At 43.6% G+C, this 26,980-nt stretch overlaps 1 protein-coding gene across 1 annotated transcript in view; it reads left to right on the plus strand.

Moving 5' to 3' along the window:
* The window catches only part of LOC148895382 (tetraspanin-1-like), an 82,530-nt gene extending 67,188 nt beyond the window's left edge, over positions 1-15,342 (plus strand). The window contains exon 6 of the mRNA XM_089001047.1: positions 13,892-15,342. Within this exon, the coding sequence (XP_088857173.1) occupies positions 13,892-14,038 (147 nt within the window). The 3' untranslated portion in view covers positions 14,039-15,342. The remainder of the gene's footprint in view (positions 1-13,891) is intronic.
* The last annotated feature ends 11,638 nt before the right edge of the window (positions 15,343-26,980 follow it).

The raw sequence follows: 26,980 nt of genomic DNA on the forward strand, positions 1-26,980 counted from the left end.
TCTGTGCGGTCATCGTAGGTGCACTGCACTGGGTCTGGGAAGGAACTCTGTCCCCACTAACATAAGTGGCCTCAGCTAGAACCTGCCCACCCCCCTCTGTACAAACTACATCACTCTGCATAGGACTCCATAACTGTAACATGGTCGGGATGCCTCTACCTCTACAAACACACCCTTTTAAAGGTGTGCTAAATGTTCCTTGTAAGGAGCTCATTGATAGAGTGTTTATGCACATTAGTAAACATATTACGTTATTTCATGTTTAGATTAAGTAAACATATGTTTTTTCATGTTTAGCTTAGTATATATTATGAATTGTGCACGTTTAATTTGAGTCTAATTTAGTTAAATAAAACTATCAGTCTTATTAGTTTAATAGTCGTTGGGAAAAAGCAACAGCTCCAACTCCAATCTGAGACCCGCCCAACGCTGAATTGTTCGTAACCGATTGGACGGGAAAGGTCGACTTGGCCGCAACTGATTGGACAACAGATCGCCACTGTGTATGTTTAAAAACTTGTCAGAGCGGGAGCTCGTTCTCTTTGTCTCTTTGTCTCTTTGTTCTCTCTTTGCTCGTGTGCTCATGTCTTCGTCCCACCGAGACGAGAAGTGCCTTTTCTGTCTCATTAGAATAAAGTAGTTTTTTGTTCACCATCTATCGTACTTGCTGATATTTTTATCAAGTGAACTCCAGACAATACCGAACCGGGAAAGACAAACAAGAAGTTTTAACCGAACATTAATTGGTGCCGGAGAACCCGTGCCAGTCAACCAGCCTTAGCGTGAGGACTACCACCTGGGCGACCCAGTCAAGGCGAGACGGGAACACAGCTAAAGAAGCTCCTGGTGGTTAGCCCGTTTTAAAATTTTGACGGGAGACACGCATAGAGGCGCGCGTCGAACCTGCTCCTTGGCTGGCGCCAACCTACGGAAGAAACGAAGATTTTTTTCGTTCTTCACTGAAGCCTGCTCGTGCAATCCGCGCGAGAGACGGGAAGAATCACTCCTTTCTGGTGGCGTTGTGGCTCCTGGCGTTCTGGCTGGACGACTACACGGCAGTATTCAAAAGTTCACTAAGTAAGTAGCGCGCTAGCTAGCAGCCATTGTTTGAATGCATTGTGAGACTTCTCCTGGCCAGAGACGGTCTTTTCCACTTGACTCACGTACGAACCGGTGTGAAGCGATTTTCGTTAGGCAAGGTGGCCAAATGAGAATACGTATGCCGGCGGAGGAGTGCATATTAATGTGCACGAGACATCCACACGCCGAATTGTGATTCGGAAGTTTTCCAGCGAAAGAATATTGTTCACGAGGTGGTGATAGCTGGGATTCAGTTTGTGTGGTGGACCGCTTTTATTCTGAAAAGCGGAAGTATTTTAGGGCAGCTGCTATAGTGCGGAGTCGAGAGGAAAGAAATAAGATCAAAAATACATTCTTAACTTGGTTTGTCTATGCTAGCATAGTGGCACAGAGAAAGTTCTTTGTCTCGGAGAGAAGAAAGGGTGGGGGCGAAGTCATTTGAGCCGTTGGTGTGTGTGTGTGTGCGTGTGTGCGTAAGAGCATTCCTTGTGTGTGTGCGTGAACGCGCATCCTGGTTGAGGATTGGCGCTAATCACGCCCTTTGTTCTTGGGTTTGAATCAACATCGCGAGGTGTGCTTCCTTTCTGGTGATAGTTAAAGAAGGAATTTGTTGTTGCAATCGTGAAAATGGGTGCTATTTTTTCTAAAAAGACCCCAATTCATAGGGACGTAGAGTTTATGTCCAAAAAGTTCCCAGGTAGCGAACTTTATTGCAAGAAGTGGATGGACTGTAGTACGTTCTCTGGTGCGTTGCAACTACAACCTTTGAGGGGAAATCATTTTTCGATTGAAACTTCAGGAAGCATCCGCGATGAAAAAATCTCTTGGAAAGATACATGCCGAGATAATTGCCTGCGAAGCTTGGATTGCGCAAGCAAAAATCAGAGAGAGGGAAATGGAAGCCAAACGGATGAAAAAAGAGGAGAAAGCGATAGTTGCAATGTCTTCCAAAGTGAGCTCTGACGATGAGACTGTGGCTTCGTCGGTTGCACGTCCCAATGAAAAGTTGGTGGAAAATGGAAAGCAGCCATTGTTTCAATCCCCAGAGCTCCCCCACGGGAGGCGAGGGGGAGAGGCGGGGGGCTGCCCCGGGCAGGCGCCACAACCCCCTTCCTACCACTCCTTCTCTTCCCCCTCCTCCTTCTACCCCTCCTCCGCAGGGCTGAAGAAAGGGGAGGACGCCATTTGTTCAACCCCTGTGGGGCGGGTGGGCCCCCCCTGGGTGGGCCCCCCCGGTGATGACTCCAAATGACTGTTGGGCAGACCAGCAGAATGGAGCGCTTCTGACCCCTACTGGAGGAATACGAGGATTACAACCTGATATGGCAAATCAGATTGCTGCTGATTGTGTCTCTTCACGTACAAGGAGCAAAGCCAATTGTTCTGGACAATTGTATCCGTTTGAAGAGTTGAATGGAATTAAAATGAATAATGGAAGCGACTGTGACGCTTTGCCACTTATTCAGGTAGCAAATCCTAATTCTTCAAGCATACATGATCAAACTATCTTGGTTTATCGGCCATGGGGCGACAGTGATGTCGCAGAGGCGTGTAAAGGACTAGGTAATGTTGTTGAAAATGCAGAAAGTTGGACTGAGAATTTTGAGGAATTATGTGCTTCTTATCAGTTGAATGGACAAGAAACACTTAAGGTTCTCAGGAGATGCTTGGGACACCATTGGAATCGGGTGAAAGGTGACTTTACTGGGAAAACATCGATGGGAACGAACATGACGTACGAGGAAGCGACAACCCAACGAAGATTGATTTGTGAAAACATCCGAACATTATGGAAAAAAACACCAAACTTTGGCTTGATTCAGAATTGTAGACAGTTACGTGGGGAAGATATTAACATTTTTCGGGGACGCTTGGAAAATGTTTTTCGAAACCACTGCTGTATTCCTGAATCTGCTGATGAGAATTCCATATATGTCAACCAATTCAAGCAAACATTTTTGCAGAATTTGACGCCGGAAATTGGAGATTTCATTCGCAAACATGTCCAACACCGGACTGGAAGGTTGGTTGATCTCATGGAGTGGGCAATACACGCCCAAGAAGTGGTGAGAAAAAAGTGGGGAAATGGTGCGAATTCGCCGATGGAACATGTGATGGCATCTACCATGGGTAACATAATGGAGAACGTGTTATACCAGGATCGGATGAAGAGACGGATGCCGCACAATGATCGATGCTACAGTTGTGGCAGTGTAGGGCATATTGCTCGCCACTGCAAAAAGAAACCTATACCGAAAAGGAAACATGGGAAATCTTACAGACCTCCACCATATAATACGCGATATGGTGAAGGACAGAAAACAAAACATTCAGATTGACGCGAGGAACCCCATTTCAACACTGATGACAACAAGCACAACAGTGGGAAATGGGAATCAATAAAACCAGTTGAAATCTTGGATTTGACTAATGTGTTTGCCTTGACCTTACCGGAAAACGAAAAACCTTATTATTGGCTAAAAATCGGGAAAAAGGATGTCAAATTTCTTTGCGATAGTGGTGCATGCAGATCAGTGTTAAGAGACACCATTCCAGGTGTCACTCCGAGTCGACAACAAATTTCTGTGGTATCTGCAGATGGGAAAGTGACATTGTTACCGATTTCCAAACCAATAAAAATTTTAGATGAGGGACTAACTCCATACAAGGTCACTACGGTCTTGAGTGGAGAGTGTCCTATAAATTTGTTGGGGAGAGACCTGTTACAAAAATTGCAAATAGCTTTAATACCAACAGAAGCAGGGTATAAACCCAAAAAAGTGAATTGTCTGGAGTCCTTCGTAGTTGACGCTATGGGGGACCCAGTAAAGGTCGATTCACTAGAATTATGACTGATGGCCACTTTAGGGGCGGAGGACTTTCCAGACGTCCCTGCCACCCTTTGGTCATCGGGAAAAACTGATGTGGGCTTACTTAAAACAGCGAAACCAGTTGAAGTATTGCCTAAAACGACTTATCGACCAAGACTTAAACAATATCCATTAAAACAGGATGCTATTATTGGCGTCACCCCTGTAATACGGGATATGGTGAAAGCTGGTATTTTGATTGAAGACCCAACTTGTGAATGTAATACACCGATATTTCCTGTTAAAAAAGTGGAATCTGGAGTTTGGAGAATGGTGCATGATTTACGACAGATAAATAAATCCATACAATCACGTGCTCCGTGTGTGCCAGACCCGCACACATTATTGAACAGTTTAAAACCTGACAAAAAATGGTTTACAGTAATTGATTTGAGCAATGCCTTTTTCTCCATTCCGTTACACAAAAATTCACGTCATTGGTTCGGATTTACATTTAATGGGAAAAAATATACATATACAAGATTACCACAAGGGTTTACAGATAGTCCTACAATTTTTTCACAGGAAATGTCTTCGTGTATTGCTGATTTTAAACATCCTGAATCTTCTCAGATTCTTTTGTATGTTGACGACATCTTAATTGCTTCACCGACTGAAGATGAGAACAAGACTGTATCAATAGCTTTGTTCCAATATTTAGCGAATACAGGTAACAAAGCTTCTTTGGATAAATTGTAGTTCTGTCAAGAAGAAGTAGTTTTCTTAGGACATCTTTTGTCAAGAAAGGGAAGAGAGTTGACAACTAAGAGAAAACAGACAATTTTGCAGGTTCCTCGACCTAAGACGAAAAAACAGATGATGACGTTTTTGGGACTGTGCAATTATTGCAGAACTTGGATTCCGCATTATGCACAAGTTACCCAACCATTATTGACACTTATATACCAAGATGAAATGGCACTGAAAGACTCTATTCAGTGGACCGAAGAGGGCAGTAAAGCATTTACAGAATTAAAAAAATTGATAGCAAACACTAGCGTCTTAGCCTTACCTGACTATGACAAACCTTTTGTTCAAACAGTTGACTGCAAAGACAAATACATGACTTCAGTCCTGCTACAAAAGCATGGACAAAAGTTGAGACCAGTTGCATTTTATTCTAAAAGAATGAATCGGATCCAAGCATTTTGTTGGCAAAATTGTGTAAAATTTTTTACAACAACAAAGAGGTCCACAGCACGTGTACTGCCGCAGTCCTGTGTTCCCTTTACAGGAACAGAGAGGCTGCTGGGCCCCCCCGAAGGCGCTGATCAAGGTGTGCACCAAAGTCGGAGGGGCCATTCACCGTGCTGATAACCACGCCAACTGCCATCAAGATCGCCGAGAGGTCCACCTGGGTGCATCAAAGCCACTGCAAAATCGTTCACCAACCAGATCCGGAGCAGGTGGAAGAGAGACGGAGCCAAACCACTCAATAGCCATGGTTTTGGTCCACATCATCTTGCTGTATGAATTAGTGGAGGCAATCCAGATGACGCACGTAAAGCCTCCCATTCCATCAGCCTGCCAAACTCCACCATTGCAACCAACGATGACAGAAAAGTGCCCTAGCATGGCACATCCTGTAGCCTGCTTGCCACTACAAGATGCAGGAATTATATCATTTCCTCTTAACATCCTCATGAACGAAGCACGACAAACTGGAAGTTATTACCCTCATGGTTCTTGGTACGCTCGTATCAAGTCAGGGAAGACTTGGACCACTGGTTGGGACTCCGTTGTGATCCATTCTGAGCCCAAAACAAAATGGGTTCAAAATAGCTGTGCCCAAGAAGCAAAACGAATTGTCAGAACGATAACTCGAGGGAACTGGTTAGGAACTGGAACTGGCACAATGACAGATATTCAACTCGTTATCGTAACCCACAAGGTTGCAGGATGCATGGACTTGAGACTCTGTCCTGATTTTCGTGAACATCACACTGGTTTTCCCGTAACTATATGCATCTTGTCATCTTTGACAACACCAGTCGTGACATCGCCTTTCCAGCGCAAACCACACATCAAACCGACAGCCTGGATGGAAACACCTGACAAAAAAGCCCAAAATTCAGGTGTCATGGACGCATCATATCAACCATTTGCAGGAGAAAAACATGACTGGAATCCGTTGTTATCAAACACGTGGTATCGTTATGCTACAGTAATTGCTAAACAAAATAGGAAAAGTAATTGCTTTGTTTGTTCTTTTATGCCACATTCTGTAACGCAACAAAGAGTGCATTCAAAGGTATTTGGAGATAAAATGGCTCGAGCTGCGTATATGTTAATATCTTCGCATAAACCTGATCAACATTTTCCAGTTCTTCGCAATGCTTCGAGAGGAGAGATTGTTCCAAGTTTGGATACCATTTTGGAAACTGAAAATCAGGTTATGACCGAGAGCGGATTGAGATTACCAGTATGCGTTGCAATGTACGGTACAGGTCAAAATTTAGGTTTTATAGATGAGAATAGATGTTTATACGTGTTACCGTTAAACACCAATGTCACCATTTTACCTGTATCTTCACATCTTTGGTGGTTATGTGGTTGGAAAGTGTATTCTTTTATTCCTCCGAAAGCCTACGGTATGTGCGCACCTGTTACTGTGACTGACAATACTTTCATCGTTACCAGTCGTCCAGCACACCATCATGTGAAAAGAAGAGTGTCGTTTAAGCCCCACGATTCGATCTGGGGAACTGATGTTCCAGAACAATTCAAACACCATAGCACGGGAAGTAAGGTAATGTTAGCTCTTTTTCCACAAATTGGAGTAGCTAAAAACATGCTACGAATTGAAACAATTGACTACAGGTTTCAAGTGTTTGTAAACGCCAGTTTGGAAGTAGATGAAATGCAAAACACTGAAATTGCAGCAATTAGACAAATGGTGCTGCAAAATAGAATGGTTTTGGACCTTTTGACAGCCCCACAAGGGGGCGTCTGTGCTATGGTGGGTGATACTTGTTGTACGTACATACCCGAAGAAGCGAATTCCATAAACATGACTGATGCTCTGTCTGTTGTCAGGGATCTCAGAGATGCCATGGCCAAAGATCACCGGCCTGATCAACCGTGGATTTTTGACGGGCTCTTTGGGGGCTCTTGGTATAAGACTTTGCTCAGAATGTTTATCCCATTCGCAATTGTGATTGTACTTATTTTCTTAGTCATTGGTTGTATTATTCCATGCTTAAGAACAATGCTAATGAATATGATAACTAATTCTCAGGTGAATTACGCAAAGGTTTTGTATCAACAAATGCGTGAAGGGGACTCAGTGTTGTAGCTAGGGATAGAACACCATGGCCAGAGAGTGGTTGCTCCAAAGAACAAAAGCAAAAAAAGGAAACGGAGAGCCGAGAAGGAATTTTCCTCATTAAAAACCCTCAAAAATGGAGAGGTTATATATCACAGCAGCAAAATTGTGATAGAGGTTTTTCGCCTTCTCCATGGTTAGTTAAATAATATTAGACGTTGGATAGATGAGATTAGAATGGTTCCCTGTGCAATTAGTATGACGTGCATGCATGAAAACTTTTGGAAATGTATGAACTGATGTTTAAATGTACAACAGGAGGGAATGATAGAGTGTTTATGCACATTAGTAAACATATTACATTATTTCATGTTTAGATTAAGTAAACATATGTTTTTTCATGTTTAGCTTAGTATATATTATGAATTGTGCACGTTTAATTTCAGTCTAATTTAGTTAAATAAAACTATCAGTCTTATTAGTTTAATAGTCGTTGGGAAAAAGCAACAGCTCCAACTCCAATCTGAGACCCGCCCAACGCTGAATTGTTCGTAACCAATTGGACGGGAAAGGTCGACTTGTCCGCAACTGATTGGACAACAGATCGCCACTGTGTATGTTTAAAAACTTGTCAGAGCGGGAGCTCGTTCTCTTTGTCTCTTTGTCTCTTTGTCTCTTTGTTCTCTCTTTGCTCGTGTGCTCATGTCTTCGTCCCACCGAGACGAGAAGTGCCTTTTCTGTCTCATTAGAATAAAGTAGTTTTTTGTTCACCATCTATCGTACTTGCTGATATTTTTATCAAGTGAACTCCAGACAATACCGAACCGGGAAAGACAAACAAGAAGTTTTAACCGAACACTCATTCTCAAACTTAACACACACACACACACACACACAAACTTACAAGAAAAAAAAAACACACCAATTGCAAACAGCGGCTCAGACAATTAACACACAATTTAAAGAACGGGGTCGACACACCGTCCACCAAGTGATGGGATCAGTGGTGAGCCGTCAGAGCCAGCAAGGCCTTCTCTGCTGGCCTAACATAATCAGACATCATTATCATAATTATAATTATGTTATTAATATAATGTTATTATTATATAAAAGTCAATTTCATTAAAAAAGTATTTTTTCTAAATATATATATAATTATTCTACACATACTGTTTTCTTGATGTTATATTATATCCATTTGGTTATGCTCCTTTCAGTGTTGTAGTTTTAGGTCAGAGTTTTTAATCCAATCAGAATTCAGCTAGCTTGTTTCGCCAGGCTGTATGAAATCTGACTGACGCCTTCAGAATTAACAGTGAGGCCGTCTGTGCGCTGTACATGAACGGGCACATGTAGTCAGGGCCGGCTCTACCCAATTTGGTGCCCTAGGCGAGATTACATCCCGACGCCCCCAATACAATTCAATGACAACAGCCAACTGAGCAATCACAACAGTTTAATTTGTGTAACAACAAACTCAACAGTAACAACAGTTACTTTGTCCAGTGTATCTTTCAACTAAAGACTAAAATTTGACACGTCTGGACTTCCTGGCAGCAAAGGCATCTATGGTGTCATCAACTGACACCTGCCGAGACATCTCACGGTTTATACTCATCAGGGCAAGTCCATTTAAACGCTCCTGAGACATGGTGGATCTCAGGTACGTTTTGATGAGCTTCAATTTGGAGAAGCTCCTCTCTGCAGCAGCAACTGTTACAGGAATGGTGACAGCAATCCTCAGGGTGACCCACATATTGGGGTAAACTTCCTTCAATTTCTTCTCCTGTAGGAAGCTGAGAAGTTCAAAGGTTGTCATTTTGGCTTTTTCCGGGGCTGGAAAACTCTGCAATTCCTGTACCAGTTCCTTCCAGTCCAGATCTGACTGCCCACCACAGCTTAGGGTGTTGCTGAGTGTTTGACATTGTTGACTTCGCTCTTCATTGGGCAGGTCAGGGAAATTGACAAGTACGCCATACTTCTTCTCAACTTCACCCAATGTCTCAAATCTTTCCCGCAGTGACACAATGGAGACATCCACCACCACATTAAAGAAGGAAATTAGCATTTTCTTGAGGGCGTCTTTCATTTCCTGGTCAGGAACCTCATAGGAGAACTGTCTCTTTGTTTTTCGCAATCTCTTCTGCTTAAGGACAGTCTCTATATTCATCTTCTCACACATCTCCTTGGCACACACTTGAGCAGAAGAAAATCCACTGTGTCCGTAGGCTACAAGGGAGGCTTCAGTTCTTCTCAGAAGGTCAACAACAACATCCATTTGCATTGTGACTGACTGCAATAATTTGCTGACATGTTGAATCTTAGTCAGGATGTCATGCCAGACCATAGTGCAGATTGAGAATCTGTAAGATCCAACCTCTTCAGCTAGAGTTTGTGCCTCAATTTTTATTGTTGGGTCTGTGGCGTTGTCCCTCACCTCTATAAGTGCATCTCTGACTTCTGCAGCCTGGTATCTCACAGCTTCTACACTGTTGATTCGACTCTCCCATCTTGTATCTGACCAGGATTTCAGGGTTATGGTCACATGTTTTTGTTAAAATGGACCATCGCTGAGTAGAGACCGAAAACAGTGTGAACATCTTCTGCAGGTAGCCAAAGTAGCAAGTGGCATCTGGAGAGCTTTTTGCTGCATCAGCTACCACCAGATTCACTGAGTGTGCTCCGCATGGCACAAATAAAGCCCTTGGGTTTTTTTTTTCCAGAAGCCTGGCTTGGACTCCTTTCCTCTTCCCTTTCATATTTGCTCCATTATCATAAGACTGCCCTCTACAGTCTTCAAATGGGATGCTGAGCTCTTTAAGTCTCTTGCGAATGAGAGTTGAAAGGCTTTCTCCAGTGGACTCCTCTGCCTCAAGGAACACCATAAAATACTCTTATTTGTAATGTTAATATATATACAGTAAAGTCTCGTTATATCGATATCGGATATATCGATAGTCCCGGTTATATGGATACTATTTCTATGCACGCACGGAGAAAATTACATGCTAACAGGGTCGGATATATCGATAGTCCCGGTTATATCGATATTTTTCCGGACTCCCTTGAATATCGATATAACGAGACTTTACTGTATATATATATATATATATATATATATATATATATTTTTTTTTTTTTTCTAGACAGAACACACTAAGTGAGGGCACCAATGGGCATAGAAAATTATTATTTTCCCTCGAGGCCAAGAGGGACTGGCGGCGTGGCGGCGCACCGCCAGCAGATGGCGCCCAAGGCGACCGCCTATATCGCCTATGCCAAGAGCATGTAGTTGATATATAGTTGCGATAGCCAATCAGATCACGAGTTGGCACAGTAAGGCCAGCTAGAGGGCCTCGCGTTGAACATGACATGTACGCGTCCTGTGATTCGATACTCACTTTACCTCAGCCCTCAGCGGAGGCAGCGCTATGCAAATCAACCAAGCTACAACAGATCAGACCCGGAAACTTTAGCAGAAAAACCAAGTATATCTACTCGCTTTTTTAACCCACGATGGCTGAAGGAGAGGACAACTCGCTGTCGCATGTAGGCCTATTCTCAAGAACAAATGAAAAAGATTTGTTTACTTTTATTTTCAACAAATAGTTCGTTTTGTGAACGTCTTGTTGTTTTTCTTATATTAAACTGACATTTTGTAATTTAACGTAAAATCTTGTTAAAGATTGCATATTCTTGGTGGACTTAATAGAACTTTGTGGACAAATGATTTTAAATTTCCTTTTATTTTTAAGCGTTTGCAGTATCACATATAGTGACAAGTTCTAATTGCTGATGCAGATTTATTGATGTGTAATTGCTTCGGAAAATAGCCTGTGTTGTAGACGATTAAGGTCATGCCATGCCCAGTACTGTGTGCGTGTGCTTTTGTAAAAGATATCTCCAGCCGTTGTGTCATAAATTATGGTATTATGAGGGATATTTGTTCAAGTCGGACTAAGTAGGACTTCACTGAAGGCCTAGGTGTGAAATGCACGGACCGCCACTGGATGGGATGAAGACACTGTGCAGCATCGCGGTCCCGGTCCGAAGTGGAGAGTCACTTGTGATCGACAGGTCACGGCAACAATGTGACGGGTGTCACAACAGAGACTGTCTTGAGCTCCACGATGCTGCCGTCTTAATAAGACCAGACACGTGGATGTGTCTTTTTATTTCTTTTATTTCTGCAACACAGTATGGCAGAAGGGATGGGGGAAGTCGCATGGGTTTCGTCTTGTGATTAACATAAGTCTCGTCCAGATTGTTCTGGCTATGCAAAACATTGTAGATAACAAAAAACAAGTTATTGTCATGAAAATGCACGTTAATCCAGACCATCACAGAAATGCGACTCACCATAAATCTCGTCCAGATTGTTCTGGAAACTATGGGCGGGACTTGGAGCCACACTGCGTCTTTGCGTCACTTCCGTCATAATTCAATAATCTAAGTGCACAACTCCGTTACATATAGATCAATAACACTTGTTCAAGTATGTACAGAGTTGGATCTAACATCATCATTGTGAGAATACTGTGAGAATACTTTCCGCTAAAAGACCTTTATCAGAAAATACACCTGATCATAAACAACGGATTTAGCATTCAATCTTATTTCCCCAGGTTGCTGCCTTGATGCTGTCAATGTACTTGTACTGTTGCATGGACAAAAGAGTTCCATAAATTGAGATGACAAAAGGACAATTGTCAAGCAACACGTATGGATCACTGGAATGCCTTTAACTTTTTGGAGTTTTACACATTTTATCATTAAATTTCAATATAATGTAATGCTTGTAGTCCATCACTTGTATTCCTGCAATGATTTTAATTTCTACTTCAGCTGACGACATTCAGAGAATTTTGATACTGAAAAAAACAAAACACTAACAGTGAAAAAAGGAAGGGAAAATCAGAAGACTAATAGTGAAAAATGTGCAAATAAAATGTAGTCTTCATTTTCTTTTTGAAATGAATTTTGTTTGTGCCAAGTGTTTTTAATGTTAAACTTTATGCACAAGGGCAAAATTTAATATCACTGTTCCGATTCTGTAGGAACCTTTGAGAAAAAAAATCTCAACCAAAAAAAATATGTTTCGGTAATAAATGTAATTCGAGAAAATTACAATAGTAAACCTTGTTTGCAGCATTGTACTGTTCTATTTTTCCCCTCCTTTTTTGAAGCTACAGTGCTAACTATATATTTGGTTGTTGTTTTATATACAGGTAACATCCAATTTACGACCGAGTTCCATTCTGACCAAACGGTCGTAAGTCGAAATAGTCGTAAGTCGAATTCAAAATGTTGACGAGAGACTCGGAAGCTAAATGACACGCAAACTCCCCTCCCTCTGGTCCTATCACATGGTCGATTGCCGTGCGAAAGTGAGATGCTGGCTGGCTGGCCAAAATTGTCCTACGCGTTGCCGGCCTGCTAGCGCGTTGCGGTGCCAGTCGTAGAATTAAAATTTTAAAAATGGGGTCCAGAGGTCATGGTCGTAAGTACGAGTGGTTGTAAGTCGAGTTGGTCGTAAGTGGGATGTTACCTATAGTTTATTTCTGTCAAATTTAATCAATTGACCATATTTGTCGAATTATTTAAGTAATTAAAGCATTTGGATTACTATGACTTACAAAATGGCATTTGCCTTTTTTCATCTTTCCATAAGACATATTTCATCAGAATACTTTGTGTAAATGCCAAGTTTTCATACTTCCTTTTCCAAACCCCAATTCCAGTTGAAGTTCTGAATTTATCCCAGAGGACACAGCATTCATAATTTTCAAAAACAACATGAAATATTGACTCCTCATACCATGAAACAAAGTTCCAGTTTGCCTCAGATTGTGTAAGATGAGTTCGCCCTGAACTCATCATGTAAGAATATTTCTCATCCAACAGCCTCAGAGTTAAATAGTTCTAAGTTCCGCAAAATTTGGTTTTGGCATTTGGAATTTTTCGACAACACAGGAGCCAGCGACGACTTGTGAAAATTGTGCTTGATCAAATGAAAAATATTCAACGTTGGAGATGCAATGGCGGAAATCCAGTGTTTATTAAATCAGCCGCAAATGCTAAATTATCTTATAGCTGCCTTTTGCGTTTTGCGTTTGTTAGTTCAAAAGTAGTTTATAGTTACGGCTAAAAAGGCAGGGTAACCTGTTGTGATTGATTTGATTCCTAGTTATTATTATTAATTGAATGCAGTGCATATTAGAGTAATTGAATGCAGTGCACATGAGAGGTATTTTTCGCTGTTCAGGTCGGTAAGTGTGGAATTGACATATAAGTTGAGTGGGCACCGGTGTCAATCAGAGATTCAGGCGGAATAAGTTATTATATTGTATACGCAGGGGTGTCAAAGTCATTTTTTGCCGTGGGCCACATTGTAGTTATGGCTTCCTCTCGAGGGCCGTTATGAATTTGGGGAACCCATTAGAATGTTTAAATCCCTTCAAATATTACATATAGAGCACACAGCAAATTAATGAATACCTCGTTTTCAAATCTGAAGTCAAGAATAATGACTTTTATTGTGGTTGACATCTAAAAATATGAAATTTTGGCTCAGATTTTAGCAATCATCATGGAATTTAACAAGTTTGATTTGCTTTCGCGGGCCGAAAAAAATGATGTGGCGGCTCGGGTTTGGCCTGCGGGCCTTGACTTTGAGATTCTCCAGAAGGGAGACCTCCTGGGCATCCATACCAGGGTGACCGGAGATGAAACTGGTTTGTGTCGGTGCGGATTGATGTACGATGCAGAAACAAGACTGACGGTCAACGGTGCACTCCTAATGAATGACAAAAGGCAAGTATGATGACCATTTATACAGATTTCCATAATGTTTGCTGCTTAAGAATTGTAGAAGGCTGTCCTCTACCCAAAGAATGTGGCGACATGCAAATGTGTACCCCAGACAAAATTTGCAGGGATGATTTGTTTGGGTCCCAGCAGAGAAGTAGCAGCAGGAGAAGCTGTGCTCAACGTGCAATTTTTTTGTGGCAAATGCCACATGAATTGGTGCCCATGCAGGTGTTGAGAGACATGCTGAAATTTGTCTTCCAAATTCAAGAGCAGTGATTGACAAAAGGTGCTTTGCAAATTGATACATCTGCGAAACGGGTCGGATTTTCCACGCAAACACATTCCCAGTTGGCAAATGGATACTTTTCATGTCTCAACAAGGGGCAGTGACGATAAATCGCTCAAATCCCCATTACCAAAATTTTCACTTTTGGTCATGAGTGCAGTTGGCTGCAAAGTCGTTCCCCAAGAAAGTTTGTGGCCTCCAAGAAATGCAGACTCACTAACCACTAATATGTACTAACCAACTAACATGTAACAATGATTTACTGCCATTTCTGTGAGAGAATGCATTGCAGAGCCTGAACGATGAGACAGACTTTGATAGGGAAAGAAACGCCCAGAAAATGTGATGTGTAGAATAAAATCATCCCGTTGACCTCCCGCAAGTCTTTTTGTTCCCCACTGAACGAGGCTATGGTCTGAAGAGAAGGATGTGGGCCACACCAACGTGGGATGGAGCGTTCGCGGAGCTGCTAGCCGTCTTAGCAGCCACAAGCATCATCTGGATTCGCGAGGACATCGTTCGTCAAGGAGATTCCCGATGCACGTCACTGGAGCCACGTCGACAAATCACACCCTTTTCCCACTCACCTGCTCATCCGTATCACACCCTGGGGCCTGCTTGTGATAAATGCTACAAACAATTTTGTTCCCTCTCCACGTCCTGGTGATCACCATGGAATATTTGACTGTTGTAGAATGACATGACTTTAATTAGAGATTGTTTCCATTGTGAATGTTTTATTTTATGATTTTCTTATCTTCTTTCTATTCACCTACACCGATGTTACATATGTTCGTCAGGGGGGATATGTTGGAGTAATTCGCTATACGAACATCTTTAAACATCTTTTTGCATTGTTTTGTTTTTCTTGGAGTCCCTGTTACATCATATCCTGCCTGCCTTTACATGACCTCACATCCTATTACATCACATCCTATTATGTCACATCCTGTCCGCCTTATGTAAATGCTCTCCCAGCGCGTCTATCATCCTCTTTTCCTCTCTGTCTCCCCTCAACCGACCTCACAATGTCCCTGCTGTCGACAAGAATAAAATAACTTATTCTGTTCAAAACCTGGCTTCCTGCTGATTTCACCATCCCACTTCTGAAGAGCGATAAACCAGGAATGAACGATCACTTTTAACCCATCATTTTCCTTCTAATTTTGCGATCAACACAGTGTTTTCAGACGAAAAAAGTACCCAAAATGCACCGTGTGTCGCTTTCTCGGTCAGGGGCGTTCCAAATGTTACGTCACTTCCGGCATCATCATCAACTCGAAAACAAGACTATGAATATTCAGCGCAAATCTTAAAACGTAAAATATAGCTATATGGGGTGGAATCTTTGTAAAATGCGCTCAGTAGAAGTCATTAGAAGTGATTTTACAAATTATGGACGAAACTTGTCCGGAGGTGCCGGTTGTCCTTTATATCAGTGGTGTAAAACTCGCGGCCCGCGGGCCAACTGCGGCCCCCGAAAGATTATTTTTGCAGCCCGCCTTGATATGAAAGATTAATGTTACTGCAGCCCGCATGATTGATATGAATGAAACTTGTGTGTGGAGCTGAACAAACCACGTTGGGGTAAAAGGCTCTGAAGGGTGGCGCATCGGTCAGGCTGTCCAGTGCTTCGCTCACTCATTCATTCATTCCTCCAGTCAGCTGGGCGGTGGGGCAGCCATGAAGCCGCCGACTCCACTCAGCTCCTATTGTCCTCCACTGCTCTCAGCTCAGAAATGAAGAAGGCGCTGTGATTTATGATCCGGCCTGTGCCGTGTCAGTAGCCATGTCCATCCTGGCCGATCGCGCTCAGAGAGCTGCTGTGTGTTTATTTTTACTTCTTATAGGCACATCCCGAGTGAAACTGAAACTTAACAATAAGTGCGTTTGTCACGTGCGAGTTGACATCTGGGGCGGGGCCGCCACTCCCGACATCCGCCAGCTGCAGTCAATCCCCTACACTGGGACATTTAAACTTGTCGCTGTGACCCTACTCGGGCTGGATGATACGACGCCTCGCGCCTCGCCTTGGACTTTTTGCCAGTACGAGAGTTTGCTTCGCCCAAGGTGATTGTTTGCCGCGATCGTGCAAGTGGTTGCTTTTCAGGCTCGCCCCGCCAGCCTCCTCGCTGTACCCCTTTTGGGGTTTCTTTTGTCACATTATTTCCGTGTCTGTGCTATCATCGGACGCGCGCTTTTTGTTGTAATAAAATCTCTTCCAGCACCTACGTCTCTGCCGCCTGCTTTTATCAATCAACGTTCCGACGAGTCAGCTATTCCTGTCACGCTCGGAACGTGACAGCGTTTACCCGGCACTTGGGAAATTCGGATAACTGTCGTTATCCGATACGATTAGAGAAAAAGAACTGCGTTAGCTATCCGGATCATTCTGCCATGTATACGCCTTTTTAATAATCTGACGTTTAATAACATCATAGATTGAAAGTGCGCATGCGCCACAGTCCCGCGCGAACAGAAAGTTTAAGTTTAACTTGAGACTCACACCGTCTGGAATCACATATTACAGAGCCCCAAAGATGTCTTTTTCAAAGCCTGCGGTGAAGAGAAAGAGCGGTGATGAGCACAGACAATTTCAGGAAAAGTGCAGAGTGCAATATTTCTTTGTTGAGCACAGGGGCACCCCGACGTGTCTTATCTGTACTGAAAAAGTCGCGGTGCACAAGGAATACAATTTGGAACGTCATTATACAACTCGACATGCTGAGGTGAGAGAGCCAACCAGGTTGCCAATCTTAAAAAACGTCGACTGAGGCAACAAAATTACTTCAAGAAAGCAACCAAAGAGAATTTAGCAGCAGTCGAAGCTCCGTCGTCAGTGAGATGATTGCTAAAGCGGGAAAGCCATTCACAGAAGGTGAATTTGTCAAAAAGTGCATATTACAGGCTGCAGAAATTGTCTATCCAGAAAAGACAGGCCAGTTTAACAACATCAGCCTTTCTGGCAACACCGTGGCAGAGCGCATTTCTGATGTATCAAATGACATTTATGATCAACTGTGTGAGAAAGCAAAATGTTTCAGTGTATATTCAGTGGCTCTTGATGAGACCACAGACATCACAGACACTGCCCAGCTCGCAATCTATGTCCGTGGTATTGATGACAATTTTGAAGTGTTGGAGGAGTTGCTCACAGGAACTCCAATGTACGGCCAGAGCACCGCCAAGGACATATTTCAACAACTGTGTGATGCTATTGAGAATGCCAGTTTGTCATGGAAGAACTCTGTTGGAATAACAACCGATGGTGCCCCATCAATGACAGGGAGGAAGAATGGACTGGTAGCACTTGTTCAAAACAAGTGCTACTAGTGGGTAGCACTTGGGAGTGGAGGGTGTGGAGGAGGCCATAGCACTGCACTGCATTATTCATCAGCAGGCCCTATGCAGCAGATGCCTGAAGTTTGACAATGTGACATCTGTCGTTGTGAAATGCATCAACCAAATCAGATCCCGGGGCTTAAAGCTCAGAGGGTTCCGTGCTTTTTTAGAGAAAATGGAGTCAGAATATGGGGATGTGCTCTACTTCACTGAGGTACGTTGGCTCAGCAGGGGAAACATATTGAAGAGATTTTTTGGGGTGGCTGTTTCTGTGCTAAGTGATCCCAAATGGCTCATTCACTCTCTCCACTGCAGCACCGTCGATGGTCAGCATGCTCCACTAACCATCGACGGTGCTGCAGTGGAGAGAGTGAGCAGCACCAAGTTCCTGGGAGTGCACATATCCGAAGACCTGTCCTGGAGCCACAACACGGCATCAATGGCCAAGAGATCCCACCAGCGCCTGTACTTCCTCCGCAAGCTCAAAAGAGTTGGAGTCCCGACCCCCATCACGACCTCCTTCTACCGCGGTACCATAGAGAGCATCCTGACCAGCTGTATCACCGTGTGGTACGGCGCCTGCACCGTGTCCTGCCGTAAGACTCTGCAGCGCATCGTGAGGACAGCTGAGAAGATCATCGGTGTCTCTCTCCCCCCCCTTCAGGACATCTACAACACCCGCCTCACCCGCAGAGCCATCCGGATCGCTGGCGATCCCACACACCCCTCCCACAGCCTCTTCAGCCTGCTGCCATCGGGTAGGAGACTGCAGAGTCTCCGAGCCAAGACCAGCAGGCTCAAGGACAGTTTCTGCCACCAGGCAGTCCGGAGACTCAACTCCCTCCCAGCCCTGCCCGGCCTGCCCCTTCCCACTGCCTCACTCACCGAACTCTGAGTACACGCTACATGCTGTACGATCACCCTGAACTCTATTTTTTGTTCTTTCTCATTTTTTTTCTGCAAGACCTCACTTCAACCCTTTCTTGTTGTTTGTTTTTGCATTACTACATTACGTCACTTCATATACGTCACTTCCTCACTTTACATATGTCACTATCTCACTTTACGTACGTCACTGCCTCACTTTCCAGACGACACTACCTCACTTTACATACAGAAATTACATGTATTGTCTGTTGTCAATTGTATGTCTTTTTAGCCATGTTATAAGTGCCTTGCATGTCTTGCACGCTGGGTCCGAGAGGACATTAATTTCATCTGTGCTGTATGTCATGCATATTAGCATATTTGATAATAAAGCTGAATTTGACTTTGACTTTGACTTAGCTTTTCTTGTGGATATCACACATGAGCTTCATGTACTGAACAAGAAGCTACAAGGTCAGGGGCAACTTGTCAGTGCTGCCTATGACAACGTGAAAGCACTCTGCACAAAACTTGTGTTATGGAAGGCCCAGCTCTCTCAGACAACCCTTTTCCATTTCCCAGCATGCAAGGCACTCCTGGATGCAGGCACACCATTCAGTGATGAGAATTATGTTGAAGCCGTATTGGAGCTACAAAGGGAACTTGATCATAGATTTGCAGACTTCAAGACACACAAAGCCACATTTCAAATTTTTGCGGACCCATTTTCTTTTGATGTGCAAGATGCCCCTCCTGTGTTCCAAATGGAGCTCTGTGACCTACAGTGCAACTCTGCACTAAAAGCCAAGTTCAGCGATGTGCATGGAGAAGCAAACAAGCTTGGGCCATTTTTGAGAGAGTGAACCCCCAGCTTCCCTGAACTTTCCCGAATGTTCTAGCGGACCATGTGTCTTTTTGGACGCACATACTTATGTGAGAAGCTCTTCTCCACCTTGAACTACATTAAGTCCAAGTGCAGGTCCAGACTTACTGATGAGCATCTTCAAGCCCTACTCAGAGTCTTCACTGCCTCCTCCCTCAAGCCAAATGTGGCTCGGCTTTGTGAAAAGAGGCGCTGCCAGGTCTCTGGCAGCAAGAAGTAGGCAAGAGAAGCCATGTTTAGGACAGTTCATGTTCAATATTTTATTTATGTTGAGAAAGTTAGAGATGAAAGAACTGTGAAATTTGAAACTTTAATAAAATAATTAGTTTTCATGTGGTTTATTCAGTCGTCTGTATCTGCCTTATGATCATTATAATTGTTTTATTTATTTATTACTGGGTAATTTATTTTGTATTCATTTTTCCATTTATTCATGAATTCATTTTTTGTGTGTGTTAAAAATAAAGAGTTTGAGAACATTGGAATCATTTATCTGTGCTTTTCTTGTGGAAATCCTAATGCGGCCCAGCCTCACCCAGACTCTGCCTCCAGCGGCCCCCGGGTAAATTGAGTTTGAGACCCCTGCTTTAAGTTGAAAAGATCAGCCATTTCAGTGATGGTCTGGTTGTACATCCCGTGTAAAGGCTGATCCTCCCATGTTGGGTCCTTCTTGCAGCACTTCTTTCTCTGTTCACCATTGTCCGAGACATTCTTTGAATATATCATTTGTTGGAGCCTTCTCCTGTATTCATATTCATGGAACTTTCATCCTGGACATTGGCTCTCACAATAACTAGTCCGCAGACTCTTTCCTTACAGCTTGTGTACAGTCTAGAAGTCCTGGATTTGGGATGAAACCCTCCATGCAAGGTTAGGAGTTTTCAGCTGATCATTACTGCACACACACACACACACACACACACACACACACACACACACACACACACACACACACACACACACACACACGCGCGCACACACACACACACACACACACACACACACACACACACACACACACACACACACACACACACGCACACGCACACGCACACACGCACACACAGACACACGCACACACACGCACACACATACGCATTTCTGTTTCAATGGTTTCGTGTGGTCCGGATAACTCCAGATAAGGAGGACCACCGTTGCTGATAAGTTTAGTGAAGAACTAATGTTACATTTGAACACTAAATGTCACCCCTTTTCCCACTTCAACTTCTTTAAAAACAAAGAAATAAAAGTTGACTTGAAACTGAAATAACAGCAGGAGTGTGGTTTCTGAATGGGTACATTCAAAGTCCTCACCCCTGTTGTGAATTTGGTTCAAATATCGTTTTACTTTTTGTGGTATGAACTTTTTCCTCTCATTAACACACACACACATAAACACACACAGTGAGTAAAAGGTGTGTGTATCCAAGTGAAATGAAAATACACACCCAAAAAAAATCATTTTGGGTGAATTTGTGAGGACCTTTCTGAAACGTTAACTTATGCATATATAGACCCTCTAGCAGCCTTTAGAATGAAAAACTTGTGAGGACCGGTCAAAAGGTCCTCACTTGTCAAAAATGTCCTCACTACGTAAGGTATAAAATGTTAGTGGTCCTCACAAGACTAGTCATACAAACACACACACGCACACACACACACACACACACACACACACGCACGCACACACACACACACACACACGCGCACACACACACACACACACACACACACACACGCACACACACACAAACACACTCGAGGTAAGATATTAAGCCCGAGCCTGACCCGACACGAAATTTGGGTCAGGTCGGGCTCAAAATGGAAATCATTGCGTTCGAGGCGGGTCGGGGCTGGGCGGTGCGGTGCGTCTCTCTCGCTGACTTTTTTTTGTTTTATGTTTGTCAAAATGTATACTGAAATGATGTGTGTATACTAAACTTAGAATCAGAATCAGAATCAGAATCATCTTTATTGCCAAGTATGTAGAACACACAAGGAATTTGTTTCCGGTAGAACATGCTGCACTAGTATCGTCGTAAAAAAAACTGCTAAGTGGCACTATACAGTTCCATTTTGGCTACTGTTGAAAGAGTTCAAAGAGTTAATGGCTTGGGGGAAGAAGCTGTTTAAATGTCTGCTGGATTTGGTACGCATGGATCGGTAGCGCCTGCCTGAGGGGAGTAGCTGGAAAAAGTGGTGGGCAGGGTGCGGAGGGTCCAGTAGGATTTTCCGCGCCCTAGTTTGGATTCTTGCAGTGTGCAAGTCCTCGAGAGTGGGTAGGGCGGTGCCAATGATTTTTTCCGCCATCCTAACTGTCCGTTGAAGTCGGATTTTGTCCATTTTTGTGGCGGCCCCGAACCAAACGGTGATGGAAGAACACAGGATGGATTCGATGACAGCCGTGTAGAAATGTTGCAGCACCTCCTGTGGCAGGCCATGCTTCTTTAGCAGCCTCAGGAAGTACATTCTCTGTTGGGCCTTTTTCAGGATAGAGTTGGTGTTGACCTCCCACTTCGTGTCCTGGGAGACTGTGATTCCCAGGAACTTGAAGGTCTCAACGGTTGACACCAGGCAGTTGGATAATGTGAGGGGTAGCTGTGGTGATGGATGTTTCCTGAAGTCCACGATCATCTCAACTGTCTTGAGCGTGTTCAGCTCCAGGTTGTGACGGCTGCACCAGGGCTCCAGCTGCTCCACTTGTTGTCGGTACGCAGACTCGTCGCCGTCTTTGATGAGACCGATGACCGTGGTGTCGTCTGCGAACTTTATAAATTTGACAGCTGGGTGTGTTGAGGTGCAGTCGTTCGTGTAGAGAGAGAAGAGCAATGGAGAGAGGCCGCATCCCAGCGGGGCTCCAGTGCTCGTGGTTCGTGTTGTGGATGATATATTTCCCAGTCTGACCTGTTGTGTCCGTCCTGTCAGGAAGCTGAGGGTCCACTGGCAGATCATGGGGGACACACCAAGCTGGAGAAGTTTGGGGATGATGGTATTGAACGCAGAGCTGTAGTCCACAAACAGGATCCTTGCGTAGGTTCCTGTGTTGTCAAGGTGGTCGAGGATGTGGTGCAGTCCAATGTTGACTGCATCCTCCACAGACCTGTTTGCCCGGTAGGCAAACTGAAGAGGATCTAGCAGAGGTCCGGTGATGTTCTTTAGGTGGTTCAGCACGAGGCGTTCAAAGGACTTCATGACCACAGACGTCAGAGCGACAGGTCTTTAGTCGTTCAATCCCGAGGTAGCTGGTTTCTTTGGAACTGCTACGACAGTAGACTGTTTGAAGCAGGATGGGACTTCACACTGCTCCAGGGATCTGTTGAAGATTTGTGTGAAGACCGGAGCCATCTGGTCAGCGCAGACTCTCAGGCAGGAGGGGGACACTCTGTCAGGTCCTGCAGCTTTCTTGATCTTCTGCTGCTTGAAGAGCCGTCTAACGTACAGTTCGTGGATGTGTAGGGCAGAGGGCGGAGATACGGTAGTTTCTGGTAATGGTAGGCAGACCGGGGAAATGGAGATGTCCTTTTCAAATCGGCAAAAGTATGTATTTAACTCATCAGCCATACCATTGTTGTACACTGCTTGGGGGGAAGGTAAACGATAATTTGTTATTGCTTTCAGGCCATTCCACACCGATGCAGAGTCGTTAGCGGAGAACTGTTTGTTAAGCCTCTCCGCATAACGTTTCTTTGCGATGTTAATTTCCTTCGTCAGCCTGTTTCGGGCGAGTTTGTAAACTGCTCGATCGCCGCTTTTAAATGCGGATTCTTTCTCTTTCCTAAGCTGCCTGAGTTTGGGAGTGAACCATGGCTTGTTGTTGTTGAATGAGCGGAAGGACTTTGTTGGTACACACATGTCCTCACAGAAACTGATGTATGATGTTACAGTGTCTGTGTATTCATCCAATGTGCCCGTTGAAGTTTCAAAGACGCTCCAATCAGTGCAGTCTAAGCATTCGTGTAGCGATAACACTGGGAATTTGTGTAAACTTACAACTTCTTTATGCGTGTTACCACAATTGGCTGCCAGACGATTCACCATCACGTTATTTATGCAGTTTTCCCTCTAATTTTGCTATCAACACGGTGTTTTCAGGCAAAAAAAGTACCCAAAATGCATTGTGTGTCGCTTTCTCAGTCAGGGGCGTTCCGAATGTTACGTCACTTCGGGCATCGTCATCAACTCGAAAACAAGACTTTATGAATATTCAGCGCAAGCCTTAAAACGTATGTGCGTACAATGTAGCGTACCAGAAAATGCACAAGATGGCGCCCAAGCTCCGTTGGAAATGGGCTGATTTGTCTGCTGGGAATTTGTGTCAACTAGTATCAAATAGTAGTTTTGGTGAAACACACGATTCACCATCGCTCATTTATGTGTTTTCCTTCTTATTTCGCCATCAGCATGGATCAACACAAAGTTTTCAGACCAAACAGTACCCAAAATGCATTGTGTGTCGCTTTCTCAGTCAGGGGCTTCCGAATGTGATGTCACTTCGGGCATCGTCATCAACTCGAAAACAAGACTTCATGAATATTCAGCGCGAGTCTTAAAACGTAAAATATAGCTATATGCGGTGGAATCTTTGTAAAATGCGCTCAGTAGAAATCATTTGAAGTGATTTTACAAATTATGGACGCAACTTTTCCGGAGATGTTGGTTGTCCTTTAAAGTAACGCGCTTCTTAAAAACGTACTGTTGTTGCAATGGTTTGTGGCACAACCCGTCCAAATGACGGACGACCTTAAATGTTCCGTCAACTCTTAAAAAAAAAAAACTCAGTCAATGATAGAAAATAGTCGGTTCATGTAACCTGCACAGAAATATGAAATATGTTAATGCTTCTACGGTCTTGTTTAATTTAGATTTTGTTACAAAGGCTTTCATCTGTATCTATAAATCCTCCTGAGTCCTCACAAATAACGTGAAATTTTGGGTTTGTTTTGGGCTCAGGCCTGCAAATCAGTTAATTGGTCAGGCTCGCTGTCGGGTCGGCTGATTTTTTTTGGCCCAATTTTGCCTCTAACACACACGCACACGCACATACACACACACACATGCCCACGTGCACACACACACACACACACACACACACACACACACACACACACACACACACACACACACACACAAACACAAACACACAAAGAAACACAGACACACTACCTACTGTCAAAGCTCCTATGGAGGGTGTTGAACAGTGACGTGCGGTGAGGTTCATGGCTGGTGAGGCACTGACGTCATCATAGTCAGATTTACAAACATATTAACTCTACAGAGTAGTTTATTCACCATTTGATTGGCAACAGTTAACGTATTTTGTTTAAAATTTCATGTCAGCATTCTTTATATATACAAACTGTAGCATAGAAAAAAATAATTAAAAAGACGTTTTTATCGTGTTACCTTTACTTGTAAATGAAGTCCATGCGCCACTCCTTCTGAAGAAAGGCATGGATAACTTCTTTGTAGAAGCCTTCCTTATCTTTCTTCAGTTTTAAAAGTCTCTCTGTCTCAACGGAGATCACTGCCAGTGAAGGAAGTCGTCCTTGATCAGTCCTGTTCCGACTGTATGTTTTCAGTGCTGAGAATGACAATCTCGTCTACTTCTACAGCAATAAATGGGGCTGCACCGATTTCCTTTTTAATGTCATTTCTAATGACATCACCAACTGCTTCAATTAAATCGTTCTGTATTCTGTTTCACAGGCTAGAAAATACAGTGGATGTCCCAAAATGACTGGCTAGCCTGTCATCTTTCTGAGCGAAAGCATGTAATAGTTCAACATAGTTGCCACGATGAGCAGAGCCCTTACTGTCATCATTTCCACGAAATGCCAGCTGTTGTTTGGCAAGGAAGCAGGTGACATTGATGAGATCTTTTAAAATCTCCCGCTTCTCTTTACCTTAGCATTGTGGATGCTGATGTTGAGTCTTCGCTCATTTTTGATGAGGCTCCCTTGTAAATTTTTCAGGTCACAAGATCCCATTTGAGTCCAGACATTGTCACAAGTTGAGAACAGAAGGCAGGAAAAGCAGAAAAGGCGGTTTCTTGCTGGACATCCACACAGCCAGTCTTTTCGTGTGTACCAGTCCGACTGAAAAGAGCGAGTATTGTGTCCCGTTGTCTGAAGCAAATCTTTTAGCTCCGGTGTTGGTCTTCCTTTAATTATTACCTCCTGCTTCGATTGAAAGTCCAGTTTAGAAAATTCTTTCACTTTAGATATGTAATCCTCCATTCTGAAAGTGAGGCCAAGCAACACGGAAAAATGACTGCAGGGTTGCACTTTACTTGCTAACTGTTTACTGTAGCTTTCTGTCTCTAATTCTATTATTCTGCAGACGTGGAGTAAGAAGTATCTCTGGAATCACAAGCGCCCCCTGCAGGTCGTGAGGCGGGAGAACTGTTCGCCTCACCTACGCACAGCGTTTTGATAAGAATAAAACAAAATAAACACTGTAGTGCAGTGTTTATAATGTACAATGACTCTACATTATATACACCAGCTAAACTGTAGAAATTTAGTTCATATACTAAACGTGTTTGAACGCTTTAATAGCGATATGCAGAAGGACAGCAATGTGGTCTCACTGCAGAGCAAGCCAACACAGTAAGCATAGTGATTGCGCAATCCACGGTGAGGATCAGCCGGCTGGTGCCTCACTGCTCGTCTCTACTTAGTATTTGAACGGTAAATGTGAAAATTCAGCGATTTTGAAAAAAATCCTAAAACGGTGAAGTTAAATGGACAAGAACTTTAAAGTACAAATCACTAAATACATATAACTGTTTAATTTATTTTTTCATTTGATATTTCCATGACAGCTTTCCATGATGACAGGTGAGGCACTGCCTCAACTGACTGCACATCACTGGTGTTGAAGGCACCCTGCAATGACCTGCCAGCCTCCTTGATCAGTGCCTCTGTCTCTCGTGCACTTAAACCCTCCAGGTTTTCCTCCATGGTATTCGTACAACAGGTTGGACCCTGGGGATAGGTCCTCAGATGTTCACCTGATGAGGTAGAGAAATGACAATATGACATTTGATAAATGCTGTACCTCCATCAATACTTTTTAACCAAAAAAATCTAAACATTTTTCCAATCACTTGTCACACGTTGCTTCCATTTTGCAACATGTCATCACAAAACAACAACAAACTGTAATTAACATATTTTCAGTACTATAAATAAGAAGCACTTAGAACAGACATCGGCAACCCGCGGCTCCGGAGCCGCATGTGGCTCTTTCACTGGTGGAAGGCAGCAATTAAAAGCACACACCTGCAGCTGATCAGGGCTTGATTGGCAAGCGAGGCTCTTAAGGCAGAGAGCCTCTGAGTGTGGAGCTTGGGGAAAGACAAGCTTGATTGCTGTGCTCGGTGAAGAAGTTGATTGCTGCGTGGAACTCATCGCCAGTTGGGATCACACGACTGGACACTGGATTTGAACCTAGCTAAGGTGGCGAGACTACATGAGGAGGACGTCAAGAGGGGTGAGGCCTAGAGACTCTTGGAAAAGAACTCCGTCTTCAGTTTTACCTTAGAAGAGACTTTATTTGGATTTAAGTATCAGAAG

Source organism: Hippocampus bargibanti, linkage group LG07 (genome assembly GCF_051943395.1).
Source record: "Hippocampus bargibanti isolate YZ-2025 linkage group LG07, ASM5194339v1, whole genome shotgun sequence".
In the NCBI taxonomy this organism is placed as follows: domain Eukaryota; kingdom Metazoa; phylum Chordata; class Actinopteri; order Syngnathiformes; family Syngnathidae; genus Hippocampus; species Hippocampus bargibanti.